The 24,241-nt window shown below is 43.5% G+C and overlaps 1 protein-coding gene across 1 annotated transcript; it reads right to left on the bottom strand.

The window, feature by feature from the left end:
- Positions 1–3,017: 3,017 nt before the first annotated feature.
- On the bottom strand, positions 3,018–6,157 carry LOC117453492 (uncharacterized). The gene is made up of 6 exons (XM_034092308.2): positions 6,115–6,157; positions 5,646–5,975; positions 4,922–5,275; positions 4,721–4,831; positions 4,335–4,396; positions 3,018–4,034 (listed from the first exon to the last, which is right to left on the bottom strand). The coding sequence occupies exons 1-6, from the start codon at positions 6,155–6,157 to the stop codon at positions 3,912–3,914; spliced, it is 1,023 nt and encodes a 340-aa protein (XP_033948199.1). The 3' UTR covers positions 3,018–3,911.
- Positions 6,158–24,241: the final 18,084 nt, after the last annotated feature.

Below are 24,241 nucleotides of genomic sequence, written 5' to 3'. Positions count from 1 at the left end.
CATGTTTTAATGATGACATGAGACATATTTAATATTTATGTTTTGGTACTGAGCAGCAAATGTTCATTCATTCATTCGTGTTTTAATGATACAGAACTTTTAAGGGCATGGAGGTAAAAAAAAGATGAACAGAGACACCGACCGTGTAGTCACTTTTCATGTCAACACGAACATGAATGATTTTTTTGTTCCTGCACTGACAGCACAGCAGAGGGGGGCAGAGGCCGCTAAAAACACTGCGACTATTGTGCCTAAAGAGGCAAATATGAACAATGCCATCGTTTTAAATGAGACAATTACAATCAAAATATGAACAAAACATTTACAAGAACAACTCAATTGACCTGCTGTAGCCTAGCCTGAACGCTGATTTCTGCATCGTTGTGCACCCTCGGACAAATCCGTTACTCATCTTAGCTTTTCTACAGATGTCGCAGAACATTTTGCCATCTTCCCTCCTCAGCCACTCAAACTCTTGCTCCCACTGAACCCGGTACTCCCGCTTGAACTCCTTGCCACTTGCTTGCCCCTCTGCCGCTGGCTGAACGTTGTCAGTTTTAGTCTTACTGGCTTGTCCTTCATCCTCCACCGCATCGATCCCTCTTTTTTCACCTCGTTTATCCACACCATCACAATTGCTGGGCTTATTAAAAAAGCTTCGGATGATCAGCTGCTGTGACATTTTGCCGGTTAAAGCCAGTTAAACAACGAGGTAATCAACAAGGTCAAAAACAAGACTAGGCAATAGCTATTTAATATACACACACTCGCCACCAACTGGACAGTTGGACCCTCGGGCCTCCTTCCAGTATAAATAGGAAGGGGTCCCGGCACTCTGCTCCCTCTTTTCTTCAGCAACCAGCACAGTACTGAAGCACAGGACAAATCGAGTCATGAGCAACAACTGTGTCCGTGATTGTCCCTCATGTAAGACGGGACATCATGAGTTATGACTTACACGCGATATGCGAATCCTGCCTGGGGCCAGAGCACGCGAACACGGCTCTCAGCCAGCAGGTCGCTTGTTCGCATTGTGCCCGTCCCCCATCAGCCGACAGGAAGGGAAGAGCGGACGCTCTAGCTGCTGTGGCTGAGGAGGACGATTGGCCCGTCCAGAGCAGGGACGACAGCCTGTCTCTGGAGCCGAGTGCGGGGCAGGAGTCGGACGACTCCTACCCCGTCTCCCTCCATGGCTCGCCATGCGGCTCTCCCCTCCCCCTCTCCTCCGGACGGGCAAACAACATCACGTTGCTGGCCAACTCGGTGGTTACGCTGGTGGAGCGGTCCACCACCGTGGCACCAGAGGAGGCGGAGGAGATCAGCAAGGCGGCCAGCATGGCACTCACGCTGTGCGCAGCCGTGGCTGTCTCCCAGGCGAGGAACGCAGCATGGATGACGCAGATCCAGCGCCACCTCTGGCTGAAACAGGCGGCTGTTACAGAGCCAGCCAGGAAGGTCTTGCTGGACGTTCCGATCAGCCCGAATGGTGGAGTCCATGAAGGCGGATGATATCCGCCAGCACGTCGGCTGGCTCCAGCCTGCGGCGAAGCCTCAGCGGCACCAGCGGCAGCAGCGGCCAACCCGGCCACAGCGACAGGAGAGACGCTCACAGCAACCGCAGCCGAGGCGTCAGACTCGTCCGTCGGCGGTGGCAGGGGCACCGTCCCACGCCTCCGCCCCCCCCACCAGCAGAGAGGGGGGGTCAAAAGGGAGTGAGGTACTCCCGTTTGTCGTCTGCTCCACGAGAGCCGCCGAGGAAACAGAGCCGGCCTTGACGGTTTGGGGGGGAGCGTGAGGAAAATAAAAGAAGCTTATTTCCCAACATGTTGTCTGAGTCATCAGTTTCAAATGTGTTTCACATATCCCCCACTCTGGGTAAACCATTTGCCTATGACCTATCGGTTAATAGCCAGCAGGGTTCGTTACAAAAGCCTGCACATTTGAATCTATCGGTATAGCTGCAGAGCGCGGTAACTACGCCAGCTGCCTCCAATCCGTTGATTAGTAGGCAGCAGGGTTCGCTGCAGAGGCCTGGTGGTTATAACTTTTCGGTTATTAAACCACAGACCTCGCGGCATTCCTCTGTCCGAGATATACCTCCTACACACGGTCATAATAACCCATGAGCGCCGTTTTCACGCCTCATGTGGACAGCACTGCACACACCATCCCCTGAGTGTGTACGCGCCTCATGATGAGAGTCGGAGTGAGACGCAGCGTGTGAAGGCCCCCGTGCAGCCCTTTCTGTCCTAGCTCACAAGAAAAAGACTTGGGTTGCCTCACGGGCAGCGGCCGGTCTGGCGTGGCCGACTGGAGAAAAAGACGTGCTGCAGCCTGCAGGCACGAAACACGTTACCAGTAGAAATACATTGCTTTTAAAATCGTGCTGTGCAACACGAAAAAAAGGGGCAAATCGTGATGGTGAACACGAATCAATAGATTAAAAATCGTGTTGGTGAACACGAAATGCCGTGAGACTGGGTTGGATTGTCCCCAGGTGCTCCCAATCCTCAATCAGGGCCTCTATAAAGGACCCGAGGAAGGCTGCAGTCGCTCTCTCCTTCTCCTCTGGCTGCATGTGTGCATCATGTCTCTGTCTCTGTGTGAGGCCTGTGTTCTTGTGAATTGTTAGATGTGCTCCAGTTTACCTTTTCGTATATTGTTTATTTTAGTTTGCTTTGCAAGTAGGCTGGTGAGCCCTTTTTCTTTTGTCCATTAAAACATCACTTTGTGGCTTCAGTACACAATTTCCTTTCCTTATTCTCTCGCCCGGTTATTCTTGTGTTTTGTTACTTCCCTTTGTACCCCTAGTTAGGAGGGAACCTAACAACAGCACTCAACATGCCCAGACTTGGAGTGATTTTCACCTCTTTTAATACTTTTCGCCTCATTCTGAAAGAAAGAAGTGAAATGTGCCAACGTGACGGCCGTCTTGGTGTGTGGTGCGAGACGGGAGATGTAGTTCATTGAGCGGTTTCACACAAAAAAAGTGTTACTTCACAGTTTTAAGACACGTTTTTATTTTTTTGACTTGCAAAATTATCTTTTAAATTGACAAACATATGTGTAATTCGTGGCACAATTCAAACAGGATCGAAAGATAATCTTTCTCTCCCCATTGACTTCAATACATCCTTTTTCCGAAATAAGGTCCCATGGAGCTCCCCCGGAAAGGGAGGGATTTTGCCTCTCTTTAGAGATCTATTAGTAATATAACATTGACTACTGTATGTTGCTGCCACAGTTCATCACTTCTTAAACCTAAACATGATCATTTTGTTTTTGCAACAATGTTTTCCTCTCACACTCACTTTCACATTGTTTCTGTACTCAAAGCTCCAGATGAAGACAACTTTTACAACAACCCCAAAAGGACCAAGCAGATAATTATCATATCACATAATAATTATATTTTCACCCCCATTGCAATAAATACAGAATTTGAAAAAGGACTTTTCAATTATGATGGGTCATTATGATTGATCAGATACTGGTGACCACTGCATTAATACATGATTTATAAGAATCATATTATTTATTATATTAGCGTAACATCAGCTCTTTTACTTAAGTACAGATGTGATATTTCCTTTTACAAAAAAGTTGGAAAGTTATGTTTAATGGCCCTAAATAAATCTTAAGAAAAACCTTTTTCTCAATTATTAATTTCAATATGTTTAATATTTCCAATTAGGGTTAGTATTTCTAAGATAAAATGACGACAGATTCAAACCAGGATGAGCAGATCAAATAATGGTCAAGGAATCCAAAGCATCCGTATGATTTCAGATTTTAGCATGGAAAAACCTCCCTCTAAACAAAAGGGAAGCTAACATATTTACATTATAAGTAATTGTCAGAGGTCAGTGTGATCAACCAACCTACGGGTTCTTTTAGACACACATTCACAATTAGCATTTAACATGAGAGTACACACTTTCTTCAGTCGTCAAATCACTCTTATTCCTTCCTCTTGTAGCCTTCCTTCCAGAGAAATGAAGGGCAGCATAGTTCAGATCATTTCCCCCTTCAATCTGTGCGGCAAATAAAAAGCTCATTATACATTTACTTTTACACAGTTTTGTTTGAATTTATAAACAGATTGGTTGATTTGGTAAGTAGTCATGTAATTAGAAGGACCTCGTACAGCTAGTCGGTCACTCTGGACAAAATGAATCCACCAGAGGATTTAAGATTGCTGCTCACCCTGTCAGGGCTCACATCGCACTAATGACCAGCCTGATGTACTTCCTCCCTTACATGTTTACTGTTAGTGGTGCTGTTTGATTTCATCTTATTAAAAAGATGACAACAAATATTGTGTCATTACTTACCATATCATGCACTGGTTGGCTTGAGTTGTCATATATTGCTTGCCCAGTGGGGTTTTCTATTCCTACAAATGAAATACACGAATGTTATTGGTTTTAGCTTAATTTTATATAAGGATTGTAACCCCAATGTATTACATTTTTTCTTAGTAGCTTAATAAGACAGACATTTGACACATCATGCTGCCAATGATTGCTGATAGATTTATTTTATATAATATTTTAAATAAAATATTTCTCTTAAGACCCAACTTCTGCTGTTTTTTATTATTATTTTATCTTAAAGCATGAGGTTGAGGTTCATCCTGTCCTTTATGATGTTACACCTCTTGCACAATATGTAATCAAATCAGTGTATACCATTTTCTAAATAATTCAACAACACTTACCTTTACATTTTGAAGTTCGGCAACAGAAGAAAACAATGTTTCCAATCACAGAAATGAGCAAGCAGACAATCGCTATTACCAGCGCAAAAACTTCAGGACTTGCAGTTTTCTCTGGACAGCAAAGAAAACACACAAAGCAATCATAATGTTACGAACATTTTTCGAATATCACCTCTAATATTCAACTTTAGAAAACCATACCTAATTGCGGATGTGTAACATCTCCAAATAATATCTCTCCACATGTGGCCACAGCACAGTAGTAAGTCCCGGCATCAGATGAGCTGAAGTTCTTTGAGAAGCGATAAACACAACTCTTCTGAGTGTGTAACTTCTCACATTCCTTTGGTCTTCTTCCATCAGTGTACATGATGTTTGGACGAGATTTATCTGATCCAGCTCCAAACCAGAACACACGGATGTCTCCTTGACATCTTTTATTCTCCGATTTAGAGAGGACCGAACACTGAAGGGTCATCGAGTTTTCTTGAGGAGCCGGATCAGATAATGTCAGGCACTGAACAACAGAATAGTTTGAAGTCCTCTGAGTGTTTCCTAGAAAATAAAAAAGTGTTAAAAAGCACATTCGACAGCCTAAAATGTGTTTACATCCATCTTAAATGTGGTACATTTTTTATCAAAGAAAAAATACATTGTTAAACATTGATTAGTGCTTCATAAAAAAAAACAAGAAAAACCGGATAATGTAGTTAATTTGTGGTTTTAACTTAATTTTAAGATGCATTGTGAAATTAGATTTTTTTTTTAATCAAGAACCCAAATGATCACAAATATTTGGAAATCAATTCTTCAAACCATTTTGTAGATGTTAAAATCAGGGTTCGGATAATTGAAGCTATTTTGAAGCTTTTAATCAGATCTAAAACATTTGAAAATCTTGCAAAAAATTAGATCACATGTTTACCTTTTAATAACAAATATGTCCCACTCCATACACGATTCCTAAGAAAATCCTCGATTAAGCAGTGATACATTCCTTCATCTTCTGGGGCTGTCCTCCCAATGGTCAGGGTGCTTACATTGTTACCAATATGTACCTCCAATCTTGACTCAGAAAGTCCTGGTGCAAACTTAGGTTTGGAGGATTCGAGCAGTGTCACAATTAAAGTCAGAGTCTCTCCAGCACTCTGCTTGTACCAGCGGAGGTCTTTGCGCCTTATCTCAGTATTATGCAGAGCACAGGTGAAGGTCGCAGATTCACCAAGTTGAACTGTAGTCACTGGAGCCAGCGTATCTGAAATAAATGACAGAATACAAAGCGTGAAACAGTAAAAAACTATTAGTGAACAAAATTAGTATTCAACATGCAAAAACAAGGTATCGGAATCTTCATATATCCAAATGTAAATATTTAACTTAATACTTGCACCTACATCCTTGATGAAGAAGAAGCAGTGTTACCAATAGCAGTAACATCTTGACAATGTCTCTTGTTTTTTATTTTCAATGTGTACAAAAGGTCTCATGGCCGCCCATATGCGTGTCACTCTGCATCTGATTGGTTTTCACAGAATAGTGCACTTCCTGTCTCAGTGGTCCCATTCTGATCTTTTTGAAGCATTTCACTTCATTCTTCTCAAGTTATTTAAGCAAATCTTCCAATAAAGGTTTTTTTTACCGAAAAAAAAGTGAAACTGTAAAGACAGCTTTGAACGACAAAATCAATGACAGTGAGTATGAATGAGTGATTTAAGAGGCTTAGTTACCAGTCTTAGTGACAAGGAAACTGGATAACAAAAGCCTAGAATAGCTGTCAAATTAGCTAAACTGTGCTTCCAGTGAAGACACCAGACACAAGTATCACCAGTAAAATATGTTAAGAGTCAGTAAAAAATCATCTCACAATGACGCACTCAAGTAAGAAAAGTTTACAGATAATTATATTTACTTATAATGTTGTTTAGGCAAAATACATCTAATTGCAATAATGGCTAGTAACGGTTCACAGAAGTCACGGTTCGGTTCGTACCTCGGTTTGGGGGTCACGGTTCGGTGCGGGTTCGGTACAACAACAAAAAGCAAAAAAAAGTCCCAAATGCATAATTCCAGGTTTGTTGTTATTTATTTTTGAACAGTAGTGCAAGTTTCAGTTTAAAAATAAGGAACTCTGACATTTTGAATTATTAACTGTATTAAACAGTTAAAAAAACCCACAAACAGTACCACACACACTCAGATGGCCATATTATCTATAATGGCTGATGTCAAACAAAAAGGTTTCATCAAGCTGTCAAACTGAAAAGAATGTCTTGAAAATATTACATCATCAATAATAAGAAAGTTTTTCAAGAGCGCAAAGTCATTGAAAAACATATGCCAAAAGCTTCCGTTATTTATTTTGGTCTCACTGCTTTCATGTCTATTGGTTTAAACAGCGGGGATAAGCTGTTGAACTGCTGTTGTCTTTTGCCGGGCTCCGGTGATTAGCAAATCTGGCTGATGCCTTCTGATCAGTGGTTGCGTTAGACTTTTTCGTTGTCCGTCATTTTGACGGACAGGATCGTAAAATTTCCGTCATAATTCATTATTACCCGTCATTTTATTTTTCATGTTTTAATGATGACATGAGACATATTTAATATTTATGTTTTGGTACTGAGCAGCAAATGTTCATTCATTCATTCGTGTTTTAATGATACAGAACTTTTAAGGGCATGGAGGTAAAAAAAAGATGAACAGAGACACCGACCGTGTAGTCACTTTTCATGTCAACACGAACATGAATGATTTTTTTGTTCCTGCACTGACAGCACAGCAGAGGGGGGCAGAGGCCGCTAAAAACACTGCGACTATTGTGCCTAAAGAGGCAAATATGAACAATGCCATCGTTTTAAATGAGACAATTACAATCAAAATATGAACAAAACATTTACAAGAACAACTCAATTGACCTGCTGTAGCCTAGCCTGAACGCTGATTTCTGCATCGTTGTGCACCCTCGGACAAATCCGTTACTCATCTTAGCTTTTCTACAGATGTCGCAGAACATTTTGCCATCTTCCCTCCTCAGCCACTCAAACTCTTGCTCCCACTGAACCCGGTACTCCCACTTGAACTCCTTGCCACTTGCTTGCCCCTCTGCCGCTGGCTGAACGTTGTCAGTTTTAGTCTTACTGGCTTGTCCTTCATCCTCCACCGCATCGATCCCTCTTTTTTCACCTCGTTTATCCACACCATCACAATTGCTGGGCTTATTAAAAAAGCTTCAGATGATCAGCTGCTGTGACATTTTGCCGGTTAAAGCCAGTTAAACAACGAGGTAATCAACAAGGTCAAAAACAAGACTAGGCAATAGCTATTTAATATACACACACTCGCCACCAACTGGACAGTTGGACCCTCGGGCCTCCTTCCAGTATAAATAGGAAGGGGTCCCGGCACTCTGCTCCCTCTTTTCTTCAGCAACCAGCACAGTACTGAAGCACAGGACAAATCGAGTCATGAGCAACAACTGTGTCCGTGATTGTCCCTCATGTAAGACGGGACATCATGAGTTATGACTTACACGCGATATGCGAATCCTGCCTGGGGCCAGAGCACGCGAACACGGCTCTCAGCCAGCAGGTCGCTTGTTCGCATTGTGCCCGTCCCCCATCAGCCGACAGGAAGGGAAGAGCGGACGCTCTAGCTGCTGTGGCTGAGGAGGACGATTGGCCCGTCCAGAGCAGGGACGACAGCCTGTCTCTGGAGCCGAGTGCGGGGCAGGAGTCGGACGACTCCTACCCCGTCTCCCTCCATGGCTCGCCATGCGGCTCTCCCCTCCCCCTCTCCTCCGGACGGGCAAACAACATCACGTTGCTGGCCAACTCGGTGGTTACGCTGGTGGAGCGGTCCACCACCGTGGCACCAGAGGAGGCGGAGGAGATCAGCAAGGCGGCCAGCATGGCACTCACGCTGTGCGCAGCCGTGGCTGTCTCCCAGGCGAGGAACGCAGCATGGATGACGCAGATCCAGCGCCACCTCTGGCTGAAACAGGCGGCTGTTACAGAGCCAGCCAGAAAGGTCTTGCTGGATGCTCCGATCAGCCCGAATGGTGGAGTCCATGAAGGCGGATGATATCCGCCAGCACGTCGGCTGGCTCCAGCCTGCGGCGAAGCCTCAGCGGCACCAGCGGCAGCAGCGGCCAACCCGGCCACAGCGACAGGAGAGACGCTCACAGCAACCGCAGCCGAGGCGTCAGACTCGTCCGTCGGCGGTGGCAGGGGCACCGTCCCACGCCTCCGCCCCCCCCACCAGCAGAGAGGGGGGGTCAAAAGGGAGTGAGGTACTCCCGTTTGTCGTCTGCTCCACGAGAGCCGCCGAGGAAACAGAGCCGGCCTTGACGGTTTGGGGGGGAGCATGAGGAAAATAAAAGAAGCTTATTTCCCAACATGTTGTCTGAGTCATCAGTTTCAAATGTGTTTCACATATCCCCCACTCTGGGTAAACCATTTGCCTATGACCTATCGGTTAATAGCCAGCAGGGTTCGTTACAAAAGCCTGCACATTTGAATCTATCGGTATAGCTGCAGAGCGCGGTAACTACGCCAGCTGCCTCCAATCCGTTGATTAGTAGGCAGCAGGGTTCGCTGCAGAGGCCTGGTGGTTATAACTTTTCGGTTATTAAACCACAGACCTCGCGGCATTCCTCTGTCCGAGATATACCTCCTACACACGGTCATAATAACCCATGAGCGCCGTTTTCACGCCTCATGTGGACAGCACTGCACACACCATCCCCTGAGTGTGTACGCGCCTCATGATGAGAGTCGGAGTGAGACGCAGCGTGTGAAGGCCCCCGTGCAGCCCTTTCTGTCCTAGCTCACAAGAAAAAGACTTGGGTTGCCTCACGGGCAGCGGCCGGTCTGGCGTGGCTCGTCACCATGACGACCAAAAATACATCTCGAGCATGTGCGCCCACTCTCAGAGGTTTTCTGACAGCAGCGCGTGGGATGGATGAGCAGGCTGATCAGCAGAGGATACGTCCTGTAGTTAGCCTCTCCCCCCCCCTGTGGAAATTGATGTAAAGTATTATGGCAAAAAGTTTAATACAGCGTAATTCTGGTATATTCATTTTTATGTCACCTGATATATGGGATGTTAAGTGTTAGTTAATGAGAGAAATGTATGTGCGTTCATTTCAAGACTCCTAAAGAGCAGGAGACGATTGGGTCACACACAATTAGAGAGACAATGGTCCTTCTGATTCTGGGTGAGCTGACTTCGGGTGGATGGAAGTTCAGAGATAGCCTGGAGGTATGAGGACAGTTTAGCTCTGTTGGTTAGCTGGTCCTGAGGAGGTCATGAGATGATGACTGTTAAATTCCCAACAAGTATGGCTTTCATAAAGAAAAACATATGACTATTGTGTGATAAGCTACATGATAAGATGTGTTTTGCTTCAAACTGAAACTGTTTGGTTCTCTGCTGGCACGCGCTGATTCACTGTGACACAGCATCTTTTGCATCTCCCAATGAGATGACCTGAAAAGATGACCAGCTGACCCAACCCCTCCTGTTTGTTTTGGTATGAAAGCCTGTTCGGCCTTGGGTTCGCTCTCTCTTCTCGGGCTGCCAAGACCGAAGGATCTAAGCAGCACGTGAACCAGGGCAGGAGTACTCCTTACATTACTTTATATTATATTATATTGTATTGTAATGTATTATATTGTATTGCATTATTACCTTTTATAATTAAAACAGATTATTGTTTAACCCTCGTCCTGGTTGTTTTGAGTGTTCCTTCTTTTAAAGCAAACTCATAGGATCGGCGCAGAGAAGAGATATCTACTCCAACAATTTGGTGACCCCGACATGATGACGTCATGACGTGGTGACGTGAGGACGTGGTGACGTGACGTCATGAGTGGGTTTTTTAGAGGAAAACACTAGCAGCCAGCGGACGGAGGGAGATGCCTGGAATATTCTCTGACAACTATGGATCCAACTGAAAGGTAAAACGGACGCCTGTTTCTATCGAAGTTTTGTAATTGGCTCAAGCTAAATGTTAGAGTTGTCAAAGATATTTCCAGGTGTCATTTACGGTAAAGAATGCAATGCATATTTTAGCATAGGTAGGTAACAAACTAACTAATAAGATTAATAAAGCAACAGTTAGAAACCTCGTGGATTTTTCAGAATCATACGACTGACTCGTTAGCTACACGTGAAGCGATGAGGAGTGTAAGACGAAGGTGAAAGGCCCCGTGGGTTTTTTCAGAAATCAATACGGCTAGCCCATCGGGGGAGTTCAGTGGTTTCCTAAATGATTCCATCCAGAACAAAACAGAATAATGCTTTCCAGTCTCATATGAGCTGCAGTTGCATTATAAGTAGAATCCAAGGGGAGATATGCAAATTTCAAAAAGCCATTTTGAAACGAACGGAATCTCGTTCTCTTGTTCTGCGGGGTTAATCCAGAAGGCTAAACGTGACGATAAAGAGATTCTGTAGACCTGGGTTTTGGCTCCATGAGAATGCCACATCGCTGAAAAGCTGTGTCGAAGCGCGTTCTAAGGTCCATTATCTGTTGAAATAAACATCGCACCATAAAGACTGTACGGGGAATAATTTTCTGTCAATAATTACTAGTAGATAAGGGAGAAAAGTCAGATAAAGAAATGCGAAGTCATACTGGAAGGATACCATGGGTTCGAGAAAGCCCCCCTTTTTCTTCACAGCTTTCCTCTAATTGCTGTGCAGCAGCCCGGAGTGTGACTGCTTGCGCTTCTTCTCAAAATGCCTAAAAAATGGCTGCTGAGCGTTGACTTTAAAAACAAGGAGTGAATAACATTGAAAATTAATAGATCAATGTGTCGTAGATATTTAAATAAATAAGAAACATTGCATTGTGAATGTTGTGGTATTCGTCATTAACTGAGAATTTTACTTAATTATATTTCAGAGGAACTTAATTGCATACAGTAACGTTGAGGGAAAGTAAGAATAGGTTTTGCTGAGTATATGAAGTACAGGGAGGTTCTTTCATAGTGTGTGAAATATGCGATGCTGGAAACATGTAGGTGTTGAAAAACTTAGTTTGGGTAAATATGTCACAATGGATGAAACGATTATTAGAGGGAGTTTTTGTAATATCATTAGTAGACATTAATTGTGTTTTTAAGTTTATGAAGAAAGAGTAGAAAGTAAACAGGAGGTTTTTATAAGTTTGTCAGTCAGAAGGAATCTGTTAAATGGTTAAGCATGACAGAGGTGCTGCACAAACGAGGTTTGCTCCAGCCATCTCACACTGTTGGAACACACAAAGAGGTGATTGATGAGAGAAGCTTGTGCAGGAGCAGGCAGCTGCAGGGAACAGTGAGGAAAGAGAGAGAGAGAGAGAGAGAGAGAGAGAGAGAGACAAGAGAAGTAGATGTTTTGAAGAGTTCAGAGAGAGTAACACTTGTATAAAGTTAACTGCTATTCTGAAAAATGTCATATTGTTTTGTGAGTAAACATGAAATAAAAATATATTTACTAGATATAACAACAACATGCTTATCTAGGTTGACAGAAAACTGCTATTAACCAGTTTCAGCAGCTACTGTCCTATCTTTGTTCCAAAGAGAACATACGTTGCATTTACAATTCATATTAAGAAAGTTCCCAATTGATAACATTAAAGACCGTTTTGGATTAATAGGGCGTGTCTAGTGCTGCGTACCTGGACTCACATTCAGGTTCAGGTCCGGACTCAAGTCCAGAGGTTCAGGTTCAGGTCCGGACTTATAAGTCCGGACCTGAACCCATGGCTTGTGTCAAGTTGTGTGAGTAACTAAAGTGAACTTATTGTGAGCTAATTATCAATTGAAAATTAACTCATAATCAACTCAAATTCAAACTCATCAGGTTTATTGTGCTCCCTTCCAACTTGTGTCTACATTTCTCTACAAAGTACAAATGTGCCACTTAGTCTACAAATGACTTATGACAGCAACTACAGTGAACTACTACAAAGTTCAAACATTTATTTCATTTACCAAACTAAAGTAACCAAACAGTCCCTGAGCTGACTGAGCCTAAATCCCTAAAACGTTGCTGAAAGGTAGAGTGTAGAGTAGACTATACGCATCACACTGTTACACGCCTAATATACAGTATAGGCTACACTCTAGTGACTGTACAGTCAGAGTGTACTGTACTGTCTGTGCACCATGTATTTTCTACAACTCTACAATACATACTGTTAGAAATTAAAATCAATGTTGATATGGCGTAATTTTGAATTAAAAACACTAATTTAAATCACTTTTATTCTGAAAAAACCGAAAGTTCACACTATTAACTTAAAACTTTTATTCTGAAATTTCTTCACTTCCGGTTAGCATTAGCATGTGGCGAAATTCTACGTTTTCAAACCGTAAATCGAAAGTGAAATGACATGTGATGTTGTACACTGAGCACACTGGGATTAGCACTCATTTATTGACGCTGAATAACGTTTATCAGGGAATGTTTAAATAACCACAGACACCAGAATATACGTAAGTGCTAGTTTTTTTGCGAGTCCAAGTACCGGTTCCTGACGTTCCGGTTTTAACCGGACTTGAACCGAAACTTTTTACAAGTCCAGTACCGGTTCGGCGTACCGGTACGCAGCACTAGGCGTGTCTGTCAAACACTAGTGCTCAGATGGAATAAAGTGTTGAGATGTTCTCAAGAGTGGGAGTTTTCACAACGCTTTTTAGTTTGTATTGAAATAATTAAGTGATAAGGACAGAAAACTGTTCCGTGATGATTTCTTTAGGTTTTAGCTTTAGTAATGGAGATTACATTTTGTGAGGAAACTTTTCCACCAATAATAAGTGTTCAAAAATATATATTCATTAACTGTAATCAGATTACTTGTTTTTCAAATTTAGCACTAAATACAGTTAGTTTTGTATTCTGTTACAAATATAACCATGCTTGTAACACAACTTAGATAAACAATTTCAAAAATAATAGAATAAGCAAGTGGTTAAGGGGGGTTTTCCTGTTTGGCTCATTTGATTTAGAACTGAAGTAAGGAAGAATAGTGTTTTATGAGAACTGTCATTCCTCATGGTTTTTAAAGATAAATCATCAGTTTGTATGGACTTTGATGTAGAAATAGGATCATGGTGGAGAAGGAAGACCTTTTTTTTTCAAATTAAAGAAGATTTTAAAGATGAAGTTTATTTTATTTTTTTCTGACAAGAATTTTAGAAGCAGGACTTCAACTAGACAAAAGAGATTTTACAATGTGGTTTTACTACTTTTAATGAAGTAAAGAATCTGGGTAGACTACTGCCATTGGTTTGTTTTAACATTCACATGTTTCAGCATTCCTGATCATATAGACACTCAGCCGTTTTATTGTGTAACCCTTTGGGGGAGAGATTTAAATTGAGTTTTTCTCCAGTTGCTGATTTGCTGTGATTATAGCAGCACTGGATAGATGTGCGCCACCTTTGGGTTGTACTCTGAATCAGTGTGTTGGTGAAGAGCTGCTCACTACAAAAACAGAAGAACTGTGCAAAGAACGCATCTCTGAGGAGGGTTTGACATTTTGCTTGTACCTCGTTGCCAAGGCAACAGTGGTGTGATGAGGAACTGCAGTTTTTGGGGATTCCTGCTGTGCAGAGGACAACGTGTGTCTGCTGATTGTACCACATTGATCCAGAGGTTCCTTCCCCCTCAGGACATCCCAGTGCAAAACAAGAGTTTCATTGATCCAATTGACTACAGTTGCAGAAGACAACGCATCACTGACTGTTCACATTATGACAAGATCTTGAGACAGGCTTGTCTCAGATTGTTCAGACTCTGAAGAAATGATGCAATGATTTGACAGCATAACTGGGCAAGAGTTTTCCAGAGGGTGGTGTACAACAATAGGTTTAGTGTTTGAGAAGGAAGGCTGATTGTTTAAACGATGGTCTGGAATACTGAACATATTAAAGTTGAATATCCTTGTTTGGCAAACAAGACATCTGATTATTAGGTCACACATAATAATCTTGACATATACTAACTATGAGTAAAAAGATGAATGGATTTCATATCCTAGAGAGGGTTAGTTATGTTGCGAATAATTCACAAGGTATTTGCTAATGTATTTTGAAGAACAAATAACACGGACACAAGTCCAATTTTGTTTTGTTTTTAGATTAAATTGTCCATTACCAAAACTGTTCACCTTATGTCTAGATTTGGACTTTGATGGTAAGGGAGTATTTAGGCTTATTTTTTATACATCTGACATTTTACAATATGTTGGCTATTCACTAGACAGACATTGGTTAAGAACTTTTCTGAAGATTGAATATTTGTTCCATTTCTAAATATTCCTATTTAAAAAGTGATTTTAGAGTAAAGAAGGCTGATGCTGAAATGGGAAATAATGTGGGGCCTTCAATCACCCATTGTAAGGGTGCATATTATTGACGACCAATAGGGAGGAGCGGTCACTCGACCCACCCTGCAGTGGTTTTTAAAATCTTACTTGCAGCTTCACAGGAAGCGCAAGGCACCAGATTATGAGTTTAGAAGACTAGCGTCACCACCTCCTAATGGACATTCATTTAGTTAGTAATTAATTGACAGTTAGAGATGTTAAAAAGTAAAAACATACCTACCATAAGGGATAATTCCTAAATTCAGCTACAAACCATGAAATTACTTCTGTTTTTAAATCCTTGATAAAGGAAGGAGTGATTGTTACATGTTGTTACATGATAAATGGGTATAATGACCGATGAAAAGCTACACAGGTCCTAGTAATGGTTTGACTCAAGATAATAATTATGTGCACACATTTCTGAATTAGATCTATTAGACGTGTTAATATAGATTAGGTGTTAATGAACTGCAGTAGTAGTACAATAAGGAAGTGACATTTTTTGGCTAACACTTTTCAGGGAATGTGGGAAAACAGCTGTTCCAATGAAAAGTTAGAGATATCTTTAACATTATAGTTGTAATTGTGAACTAATAAATGATGGCGCTCCATATATACAGATTATATATATATATATATATATATACTGGCCTATGCTGAAATATCAAAGTCTCTGCAGAGCACGACACATGGCCAAAAAGACTGAGACCAACTGACCTTTGACCCTGACCGACAGTGTAACTTGAGAAGGCACTGTTAATGACTGACTCTGAGGTGAACCTGACCAAACTTGACTTTACAACCTGACAGTGTGAGTGTGAATGTGAGTGTATGTCTGCATATAATCAGTGCAACTGCATGATTTAAAACAATGACTAATCAAGCATGCTTTTGGACTAACACATTATTCTAGGGCTCTGTGGGCAACGAGAGGTTTCCTACAATTCCACAAAAATTGGAAAACCGTACATATGACCCGTTTCTAATCGACTTGATGATATTTCACTCCCACAGGAGGTGGCAGTTTGCAGAATGTGAAACTCAAACGAAAACATGAAGATTCTGTTTCTTTTAGGACTGAAAGATGGAGAGAAACACTTCATTTCACTGAAGTGTTTACTGTGGAAATGATGGATGTACATTTTGGAAAAATGTTTGGTATTTTCTTATAATCCATTATTACCTAAAGGTTTTCTTCCCATACAGGATTTTGGTTACACATGAGTTCATGTGTAAAAAGGGGGAGTGTAAGCTTCACAATGTACATTTTTCATTTAGGGACTGAAAGGAACCTGCTGCCCCAACTCGATTGTTCAATCTGACCATTGATTGACAGTTTTAGAATTGACCTGCTCCATATCTGGGGATAAGATACTGTTTGATGAATGTTGACATGTCTCTAATATTGATTGAGTTATAGCAGGTAACACAGATGCAGAATCAGTGGCCAAGGGGCTACCAGAGAGATGTAATTCCAGAATGGAATACTGAAGAAGTTGACCTGTGAGTAATGTTTCAACTAATGTTTCAACAGGTATAAAAGTAACTGAGGTTTGAAATGTAGAAAGAACATATTACAGTTAAAGCTAAAACATAGTAATGTAATGACACAGAATTTAATTTAGACAACATCATGTAACTAGCCTGGTAAAGAAGTAAAAGCCATAGACTTTATTGTTTAGGTCATTATGGGGATATCCATTTCATCTAAATGTATAATAGAAAGACATTTGATGACAGTTTGTTGGAATTCTGTATTCATTTTTTCAGCGGGATAATATCTAAGCACTGTCAGGTAAAAGCAGTATCCCCAGGAAGCCATTCACTTTGTTAGTATTGTGATTTTGGTTATCTTTGCATCCATAACATTAGTGTGTTTCTTTACCAGAAACATTAGCAGTTCATATTATATTTAGATTTGTAATGGGATCTCAAGGATTTCAGATTTCTCCACACAGGTTGGTGGCGCCAAAAGGGGGACCCATGAGGCCGACACAGCGGAGTTCGTCTGGCTGAAGGTCATCAGGACAAAGTGGCTCAACCCCAGGCTCTCCGGCCCCGACCGAGTGACCCAGCGGATCTCTCATGCCGTCCGCATAGGAGGAAAGGGGGACAGCTCGTACCACGGGAGCCAGTGTGCGGCGGGGAAACCACCTGCTAGGACCAGGGGACGACATCAGGACGGATCTGGCTCTCGTCAAGGAGGTCGACTCGGATGCTGTCATCAGCGGTGCTGTCATCAGCGGACTGGAGGAAAATGACCTCGAGGACATCCATGCAGCAGACGACTTGGAAGCGGCTGTCAGCGGGCTGGGGGACTTGTCGAGGCAGCAGAGGAGTCTACTTCTCTCTGATCAGTTCCACCCGTGAAGGGAAAGCCGCATCTCCCCCTCCCTATCAGCTGTCGTTGTGGGCTATTCCTCCGAGGGGGGGGGGCGGGCGGGCTGATGATTCACCACCAGGAGACTGCTTCTTAGCACTTAGCTGCCCCCTCATGGTTCCTTCACTGCCATGGAAAGAGGTGTTCTGTTCCCAAAGATTTCAAGTACTTTGGGTCTCAGCTTCGGATGGATTTATACAATGTTTGGGGGATGGACACAGTGGAGAAGAATGACAGTGGTGTGTTTCGGGTGCCTTGTGTAGGTTGGTCTCTTTTGAAGGAGACCAAAAGGGGGAATTGTGGAAATTGATGTAAAGTATTATGGCAAAAAGTTTAATACAGCGTAATTCTGGTATATTCATTTTTATGTCACCTGATATATGGGATGTTAAGTGTTAGTTAATGAGAGAAATGTATGTGCGTTCATTTTAAGACTCCTAAAGAGCAGGAGACGATTGGGTCACACACAATTAGAGAGACAATGGTCCTTCTGATTCTGGGTGAGCTGACTTCGGGTGGATGGAAGTTCAGAGAGGGCCTGGGGGTATGAGGACAATTAAGCTCTGTTGGTTAGCTGGTCCTGAGGAGGTCATGAGATGATGACTGTTAAATTCCCAACAAGTATGGCTTTCATAAAGAAAAACATATGACTATTGTGTGATAAGCTACATGATAAGATGTGTTTTGCTTCAAACTGAAACTGTTTGGTTCTCTGCTGGCACGCGCTGATTCACTGTGACACAGCATCTTTTGCATCTCCCAATGAGATGACCTGAAAAAATTACCAGCTGACCCAACCCCGCCTGTTTGTTTTGGTATGAAAGCCTGTTCGGCCTTGGGTTCGCTCTCTCTTCTCGGGCTGCCAAGACCGAAGGATCTAAGCAGCACGTGAACCAGGGCAGGAGTACTCCTTACATTACTTTATATTATATTATATTGTAATGTATTATATTGGATTGCATTTTTACCTTTCATAATTAAAACAGATTATTGTTTAACCCTCGTCCTGGTTGTTTTGAGTGTTCCTTCTTTTAAAGCAAACTCATAGGATCGGCACGGAGAAGAGACACCCCCCCCCCACAGTTCAATGGGTGACAGGAGACACTCCTGACCTCCCAGAAGCTATGTATTGCGCTCCAATCCGAGCTGCTGGAACTCCTGTTGAAAGAGGATATTTCCAGGGTTCCTCAAAGGGAGGAAAATCAGGGGTTTTCACTCCCGTTATTTTTCTAATCCCGAAAAAGACTGGGGCAATGAGACATCCTCGATCTGTCAGTATTCCACATGCTGACGATCAAACAGGTGCTGGAATGTGTTCACCAGGACGACTGGTTCACTTCCACCTGAAGGATGCATACTTCCACCCTTCATCCCGAAACACAGGAAATTCCTGCGTTTTCTCATTTCAGGGAATATCAGACCAGCCAATCGTCTGCCGTCGGATATTTCCTGGCTCCTCCCATTTTTGTATAGAGAAGGCTGGAGTCGCTACACAGAGGAGGGATGAGAGTGTGGTTTCCTCTGGACGACCTGCTATTTGCTGGCTCGCTCCAGGGAGGAAGTCGCTTTACAGACGGTACATCTCGTATCGCATCTGTCAAAGCCTGGGTTTCATAATAAATTGGAAGAAGAGCTGTCCTCTTCTCTCTCAGACAAACGTTTATCTGGAGTGGAATTAAACTCAGCCAGCAGCAGAGCGCGGCTCTCGCGGCAGCGAGTGGAGAAACTGACAGCTCTCCTCCGGCATGTCACAACCCACACAGCCCTCTCCGTGATGCAGCTGATCGGCGTTGGCGTCAGCTGGTCACGTGGGGATTCCCCTGGGTCTCTTCCAACAGGGGGACACTCCAGAGGTGGTTCATTCACTGCAGAAGCCTGCTGTTTTTAACCTATTGGTTTATAAACTGCAGAGCTCGCGGCATTCCTCTGTCCCAGATATGCCTCCTACACACGGTCATAATAAATCCACGAGCACCGTTATAACGCCTCGTGTGGACAGGATACACACACCTCTCATCCTCTGGGCGTGTACGCGCCTCATGATGAGAGACGGAGTGAAATGCAGCGTGTGGAAACTCCCTCGCAGCCCTTTTGCCTCACGGGCAGCGGCGGCGATGGCGTGGCTCGTCACCATGACGACCATTACGGCACATCACAGAGAAGCCTTTTCCCCCAGCAGTTCCATGGGATACAAGAAACACTCCTGTTATCCCAGGAACAGTGTCTTGCGCGGTTTTTACCCCCGCTATTTTCTAAATCTCGGAAAAGAACGGGGGAGTCGCCCCGTTGCTGTACAATCAAACATGTGTTGATTTGCACAGACAACAGGCCACGGCTATGGAAGCAGCCTACCTCTATCGCCAGGGAGGAGTACGATCTGCGCAGCTTCTGAACGCAGCCAGGCGGCTGCTGTTCTGGGCGCGCACACACGTTGCTCTCCATCAGAGCAATGTATATTCCCGGCGAAATTAACAGAGGGGCTCGCAGAACGCAGCAGCCGTTGTATGCGAGGAGTATGGAGACTCAGACCTGTGTCACGCACACTGGCGCCTCAGTGGGATTTGGCTTTGGTGTTACGCGCACTAAAGCAAAGCACCATTTGAACCTGATCAGGTTCCCCTTAAACTGTTTTCAGCCAAAGTAGTACTACTTTTGGGCTCTATCAGCGAAAAGGGTGAGTGATTTGTCTGCTCTCTCTGTGGCTCCGTTAGGTCTCCGGATCCAAGGAGATGGCAGTTCAGCTGTTTTACGCCCTAACCCGGCTTAATGCCTAAGGTCATCACAACTCTTTTAGGTCAAGAGTGATCACCCTGGCTGGCTTATTCCTCCCTCCTCACAGGTCGGAGGAAGAAGCCACGTCTCATCTCCTCTGTCCTGTGCGCACGCTGTCTTGCTATGTGGCGCGCACGGCGGCCTGGCGCGGTTCTCAGCGCCTGTTTGTGCATTATAGAGAGCGCTCGATCGGGCAACCTCTGTCTGCACAACGGCTGTCACACTGGCTGTGTGAGGCTGTGTCACAGGCATATGTCTCCTCTGGGGCGGAGCCCCCGGAGAACATCAATGAATTTGAATTTCCTCCTCCTCGGCTTTGCATGCGGAGGAATGTCAGTGGAAGATATTTGCACTGCTGCATCTTGGTCTTCCCCCTGTTCATGTATTCATTTTTATTTGAGGGATGTCTCCCTTTCCTCTCTGTCACACCCTGTACTGGGTGTCCTGTCGGATTGAGTGATGTCAGGGAGCCAGCTGTGCGCCTCTCTCCTGCCTCTCGGCATGCGGAGAGCGGCCCTTTTTCCCTCTTATAGGATATTCCTTTTTCCTCTGACACACTTTGTACGGAGTGTCTGGTCAGAGTGAGTGATGTCAGGGATCCAGCTGGGCGCTCTCCTACCTGTCTGACACGCAGAGAGCTGCTGTTCCCCCTCTATGATCGCTGGTCAAGGTGGGACCTTCGTTTCTACTTTCTCACAGCGGCCGGTATGTATTGTTCCCAGCCTTCACCCCGTCGGGAAGATAGGCATGTTTTGCTATGTTCCAGGGACGGTGATGCGCCATTACGCATGGCACAACAGGCAGGGGGTGTTATTGAGCAGGTGTGTCTGTGCTTCTAGTGCCGGGCGGACCCAGTCGGGCGCAGAATACATCATGCTTCGCCCTTAACCCAATAGCGATAGCCTTAGAGTGCGAAGCCATATACGAAATAGAACTGAGGTGACCTACTGTAACCCCAGCTTCTATGAGTAAATGGCGCAGCCCTCTAAGTGCGGGCCCCACTGGCTCTACGAATAGCTGAAGAAAAGTTATTTTGTATGGGAGCAGAGTGCCGGGCAACCTCCCTATTTATACCGGAAGGAGGCCCGAGGGTGGGGCCAACCTAGCGGGTGGGCATGGACTACAAGTGTTTCAGTGCTGTGCGGGGGCGCAGGGGCATAACCCAATAGCGATAGCCTTAGAGGGCTGCGCCATTTACTCATAGAAGCTGGGGTTACAGTAGGTAACCTCAGAAGTGTGGTCTGCCGCAAGCGGAAGCAGGAGCGGGGCTGTCAGCATCAGCTTGTCGATGGTATTTTAAACTCGATGCGCTCTGAAACTACAGAGCGGCCGAGGACAAAAAATACACATGGGTTAATCACGTTAAAATAATTAGTGCCGTTATTAACGCGTTAACTTGACAGCCCTAATAAATATACTTTATAAATATGTAATATATATATTCAATAATGTATTATATTTAGGGCTGTCAGTCGATTAAAATATTTAATCGCGATTAATCGCATGATTGTCCATAGTTAATCGCGATTAATCGCACATTTTTTATCTGTTCTAAATGTACCTTAGAGGAATATTTTTCAAGTTTTTAATACTCTTATCGACATATGAGTGGACAAATATGCTTTATGCTAATGTTATTATCATTTGAACAATGACAAATATTCTCATTAATATTAAACAACAGCCTCTGAACATTACAAATATTCGCTTCAATTCAACCTAGAACCTCTCTCATTCAATAATACAATACAAAGTGTGTGTGTGTGTTTATGTGTGTGTGTGATGGATCGTTGGAGCTATGTGCAGCTCAAGGCATATGCTCGAACGGGAGCTGCCTGGACGCTGCAATCATGTTGCGCGCACTATCCATGCTGAGTGTGCTGACTTTTCGTGCAATGTCCCACTGTCTGGCTTCCTGCATAAAGTCAAGTGCTCGGCGCAGTTGTCGGCGAAATGTCGCTCCTCTGTTTTCATTGAAACAGCTCCTTATATCCGTTAGCGCAGCTAGCTAGCACCAGATGCTAACAACAACAATACACCACACGTAAGGCAGGGTTGCCAACTTTGGGTACCTGGCTGGAGTGAGATTTTGATATCATGGTTTCAATTACACATATGCGCATGAAATGACTGCTATCGTGTCAGTAGCAGGACCTTAGCATATACATAGGATATATATACAATATATACAAATACACAATATTGGACACAGACTATAAAGGGCACACAGTTTCATTCACTAATGAAAGTCAAACACATGTTTGTTTTCACTGTTTTATTGTGTGCCACGATAAGCAATTCATTGACTTATCGGCTCCGGAGTATTTTTGTTGGGTAATCTACGGTAGGGCTAACCCATACAGTGGTGGGGCTCAAGTCAGTATTTGCAATGTAATTACATACACGCTATATCGCCCCCTTGACAGTGAAACGCCACGCGTGAGGTTTAGATTATTTCCCTGTCTCAATCCAAATTGAACTGTATGAAACAAAAAGGCACATTTGTCTTGTAGTAAATAAAAAGGGCGACCTGGAACCGACCCCTGCAACTTCCCCACAGGTGAAAGAGTTGACATGCTGAAAACCCAACCCCTGCACACATTCTGGTACTCTCTTGAGAAGAAAAATAAATAAATCTATTACTCCACGACATATTTAAAAAAATGAATGCCATTTTAGTTTTCTGTTACTTTGTTCTGAAAGCTGAACCTGCTGCTCCTCACAGAGAGAAGAGGGAAGAGGCTGTGTGAATTACTTTACATTGTGGATAAGGGTGGATAGCCCCCATTGTTCTGTGTGTCAAAATGAAAGACAGCCCACACACCTATCAATCATCAAACCGTGGGGTCTTATTTCATTACGTAATGTTGTATCGATGTAGGCCTATTAGAGATGTACTACAGCAAAAGTATTCTCCGTCGGGACTTCCTGCAATAACACCACGCCGTTATCTTGATTCTGATTGGCCAGAAGACATTATCAAAGATGTTCTATTGAGAAGACGATCACTACGTGACAACAGTTTTCAAAACCGTTTCTAGTCTTCGGTATTCTTGTTTTGGCGTGAGAATAGTTTGGGCAGCGTGAGAGCGTGAGATTGAGAGTGAAAGCGTGTGTCAGACGCCAGATGCGTGAGAGTTGGCAACCCTGAAGTAAGTACCAGAACTGATAATAATCCAATGCAGATTCCAATAATGTAATATAATTAGGGCTGTCAAGACAAATAAAATGAACGCTGCTAATTATTTTAACGCGATTAACGCATGTGTATTTTTTGTCCTCGGCAGCCCCGTAGTTTCAGAGCGCATCAATTTTAAAATACCATCTACAAGCTGATGCTGACAGCCCCACTCCTGCCGCCCGCTTGCGGCAGACCACATTTCCACGCTCACCGGCAGGCACCGACTGGCCATCGGGAGGACTGGGAGGTTGTGTGTATGTGTGGCGCGAGTGAGCGAGAGAGAGACCTTACGACGTAAGGCGTACGTCTGAAAGCAGAAGTCTAGAGCAAATAATTGAAAGAAAATATTCAACAATTACACCAATTGTATTTTATATTCAGGGCTGCACATAACTGGTGCGCAGGTGCGCACCCCCTGCCAAAAAAAGGAGAGGGCTTGGTCACTACCCAATCCGTCCCACTGCCCGATCCGTACTGCGCATGTGCGAGATGCCGAGTTGTCCGCCATATTGGACAACTCCGGACGGCAACCCAAGATGGACACTTGACACAGTGGCTTTTAGCAAAGCTCAAAAAGAAAACTCGAGAGAGATGAGTTATTGTTATTACAACGTGACTTCACTATTATTTAACAACTATTTTTATTGGGTTCTTTTATTTGGGGTTAAGTACATTGTCAGAATAAGTGAGGAATGAATTTAACTTATGTTAGACAGCGATCATACTGAATAAATATTTACTGTGAATGTATTAAAACATGTATGGCATATGTCTGTCCAACAGAAGTTAAATCCATTTCTCACTTATTCTGACAATGTACTTAACCCC

Source organism: Pseudochaenichthys georgianus, chromosome 10, assembly GCF_902827115.2.
Source record: "Pseudochaenichthys georgianus chromosome 10, fPseGeo1.2, whole genome shotgun sequence".
NCBI classification, from domain to species: Eukaryota; Metazoa; Chordata; class Actinopteri; order Perciformes; family Channichthyidae; genus Pseudochaenichthys; species Pseudochaenichthys georgianus.
This window is presented reverse-complemented; position numbering and strand designations above follow the sequence as displayed.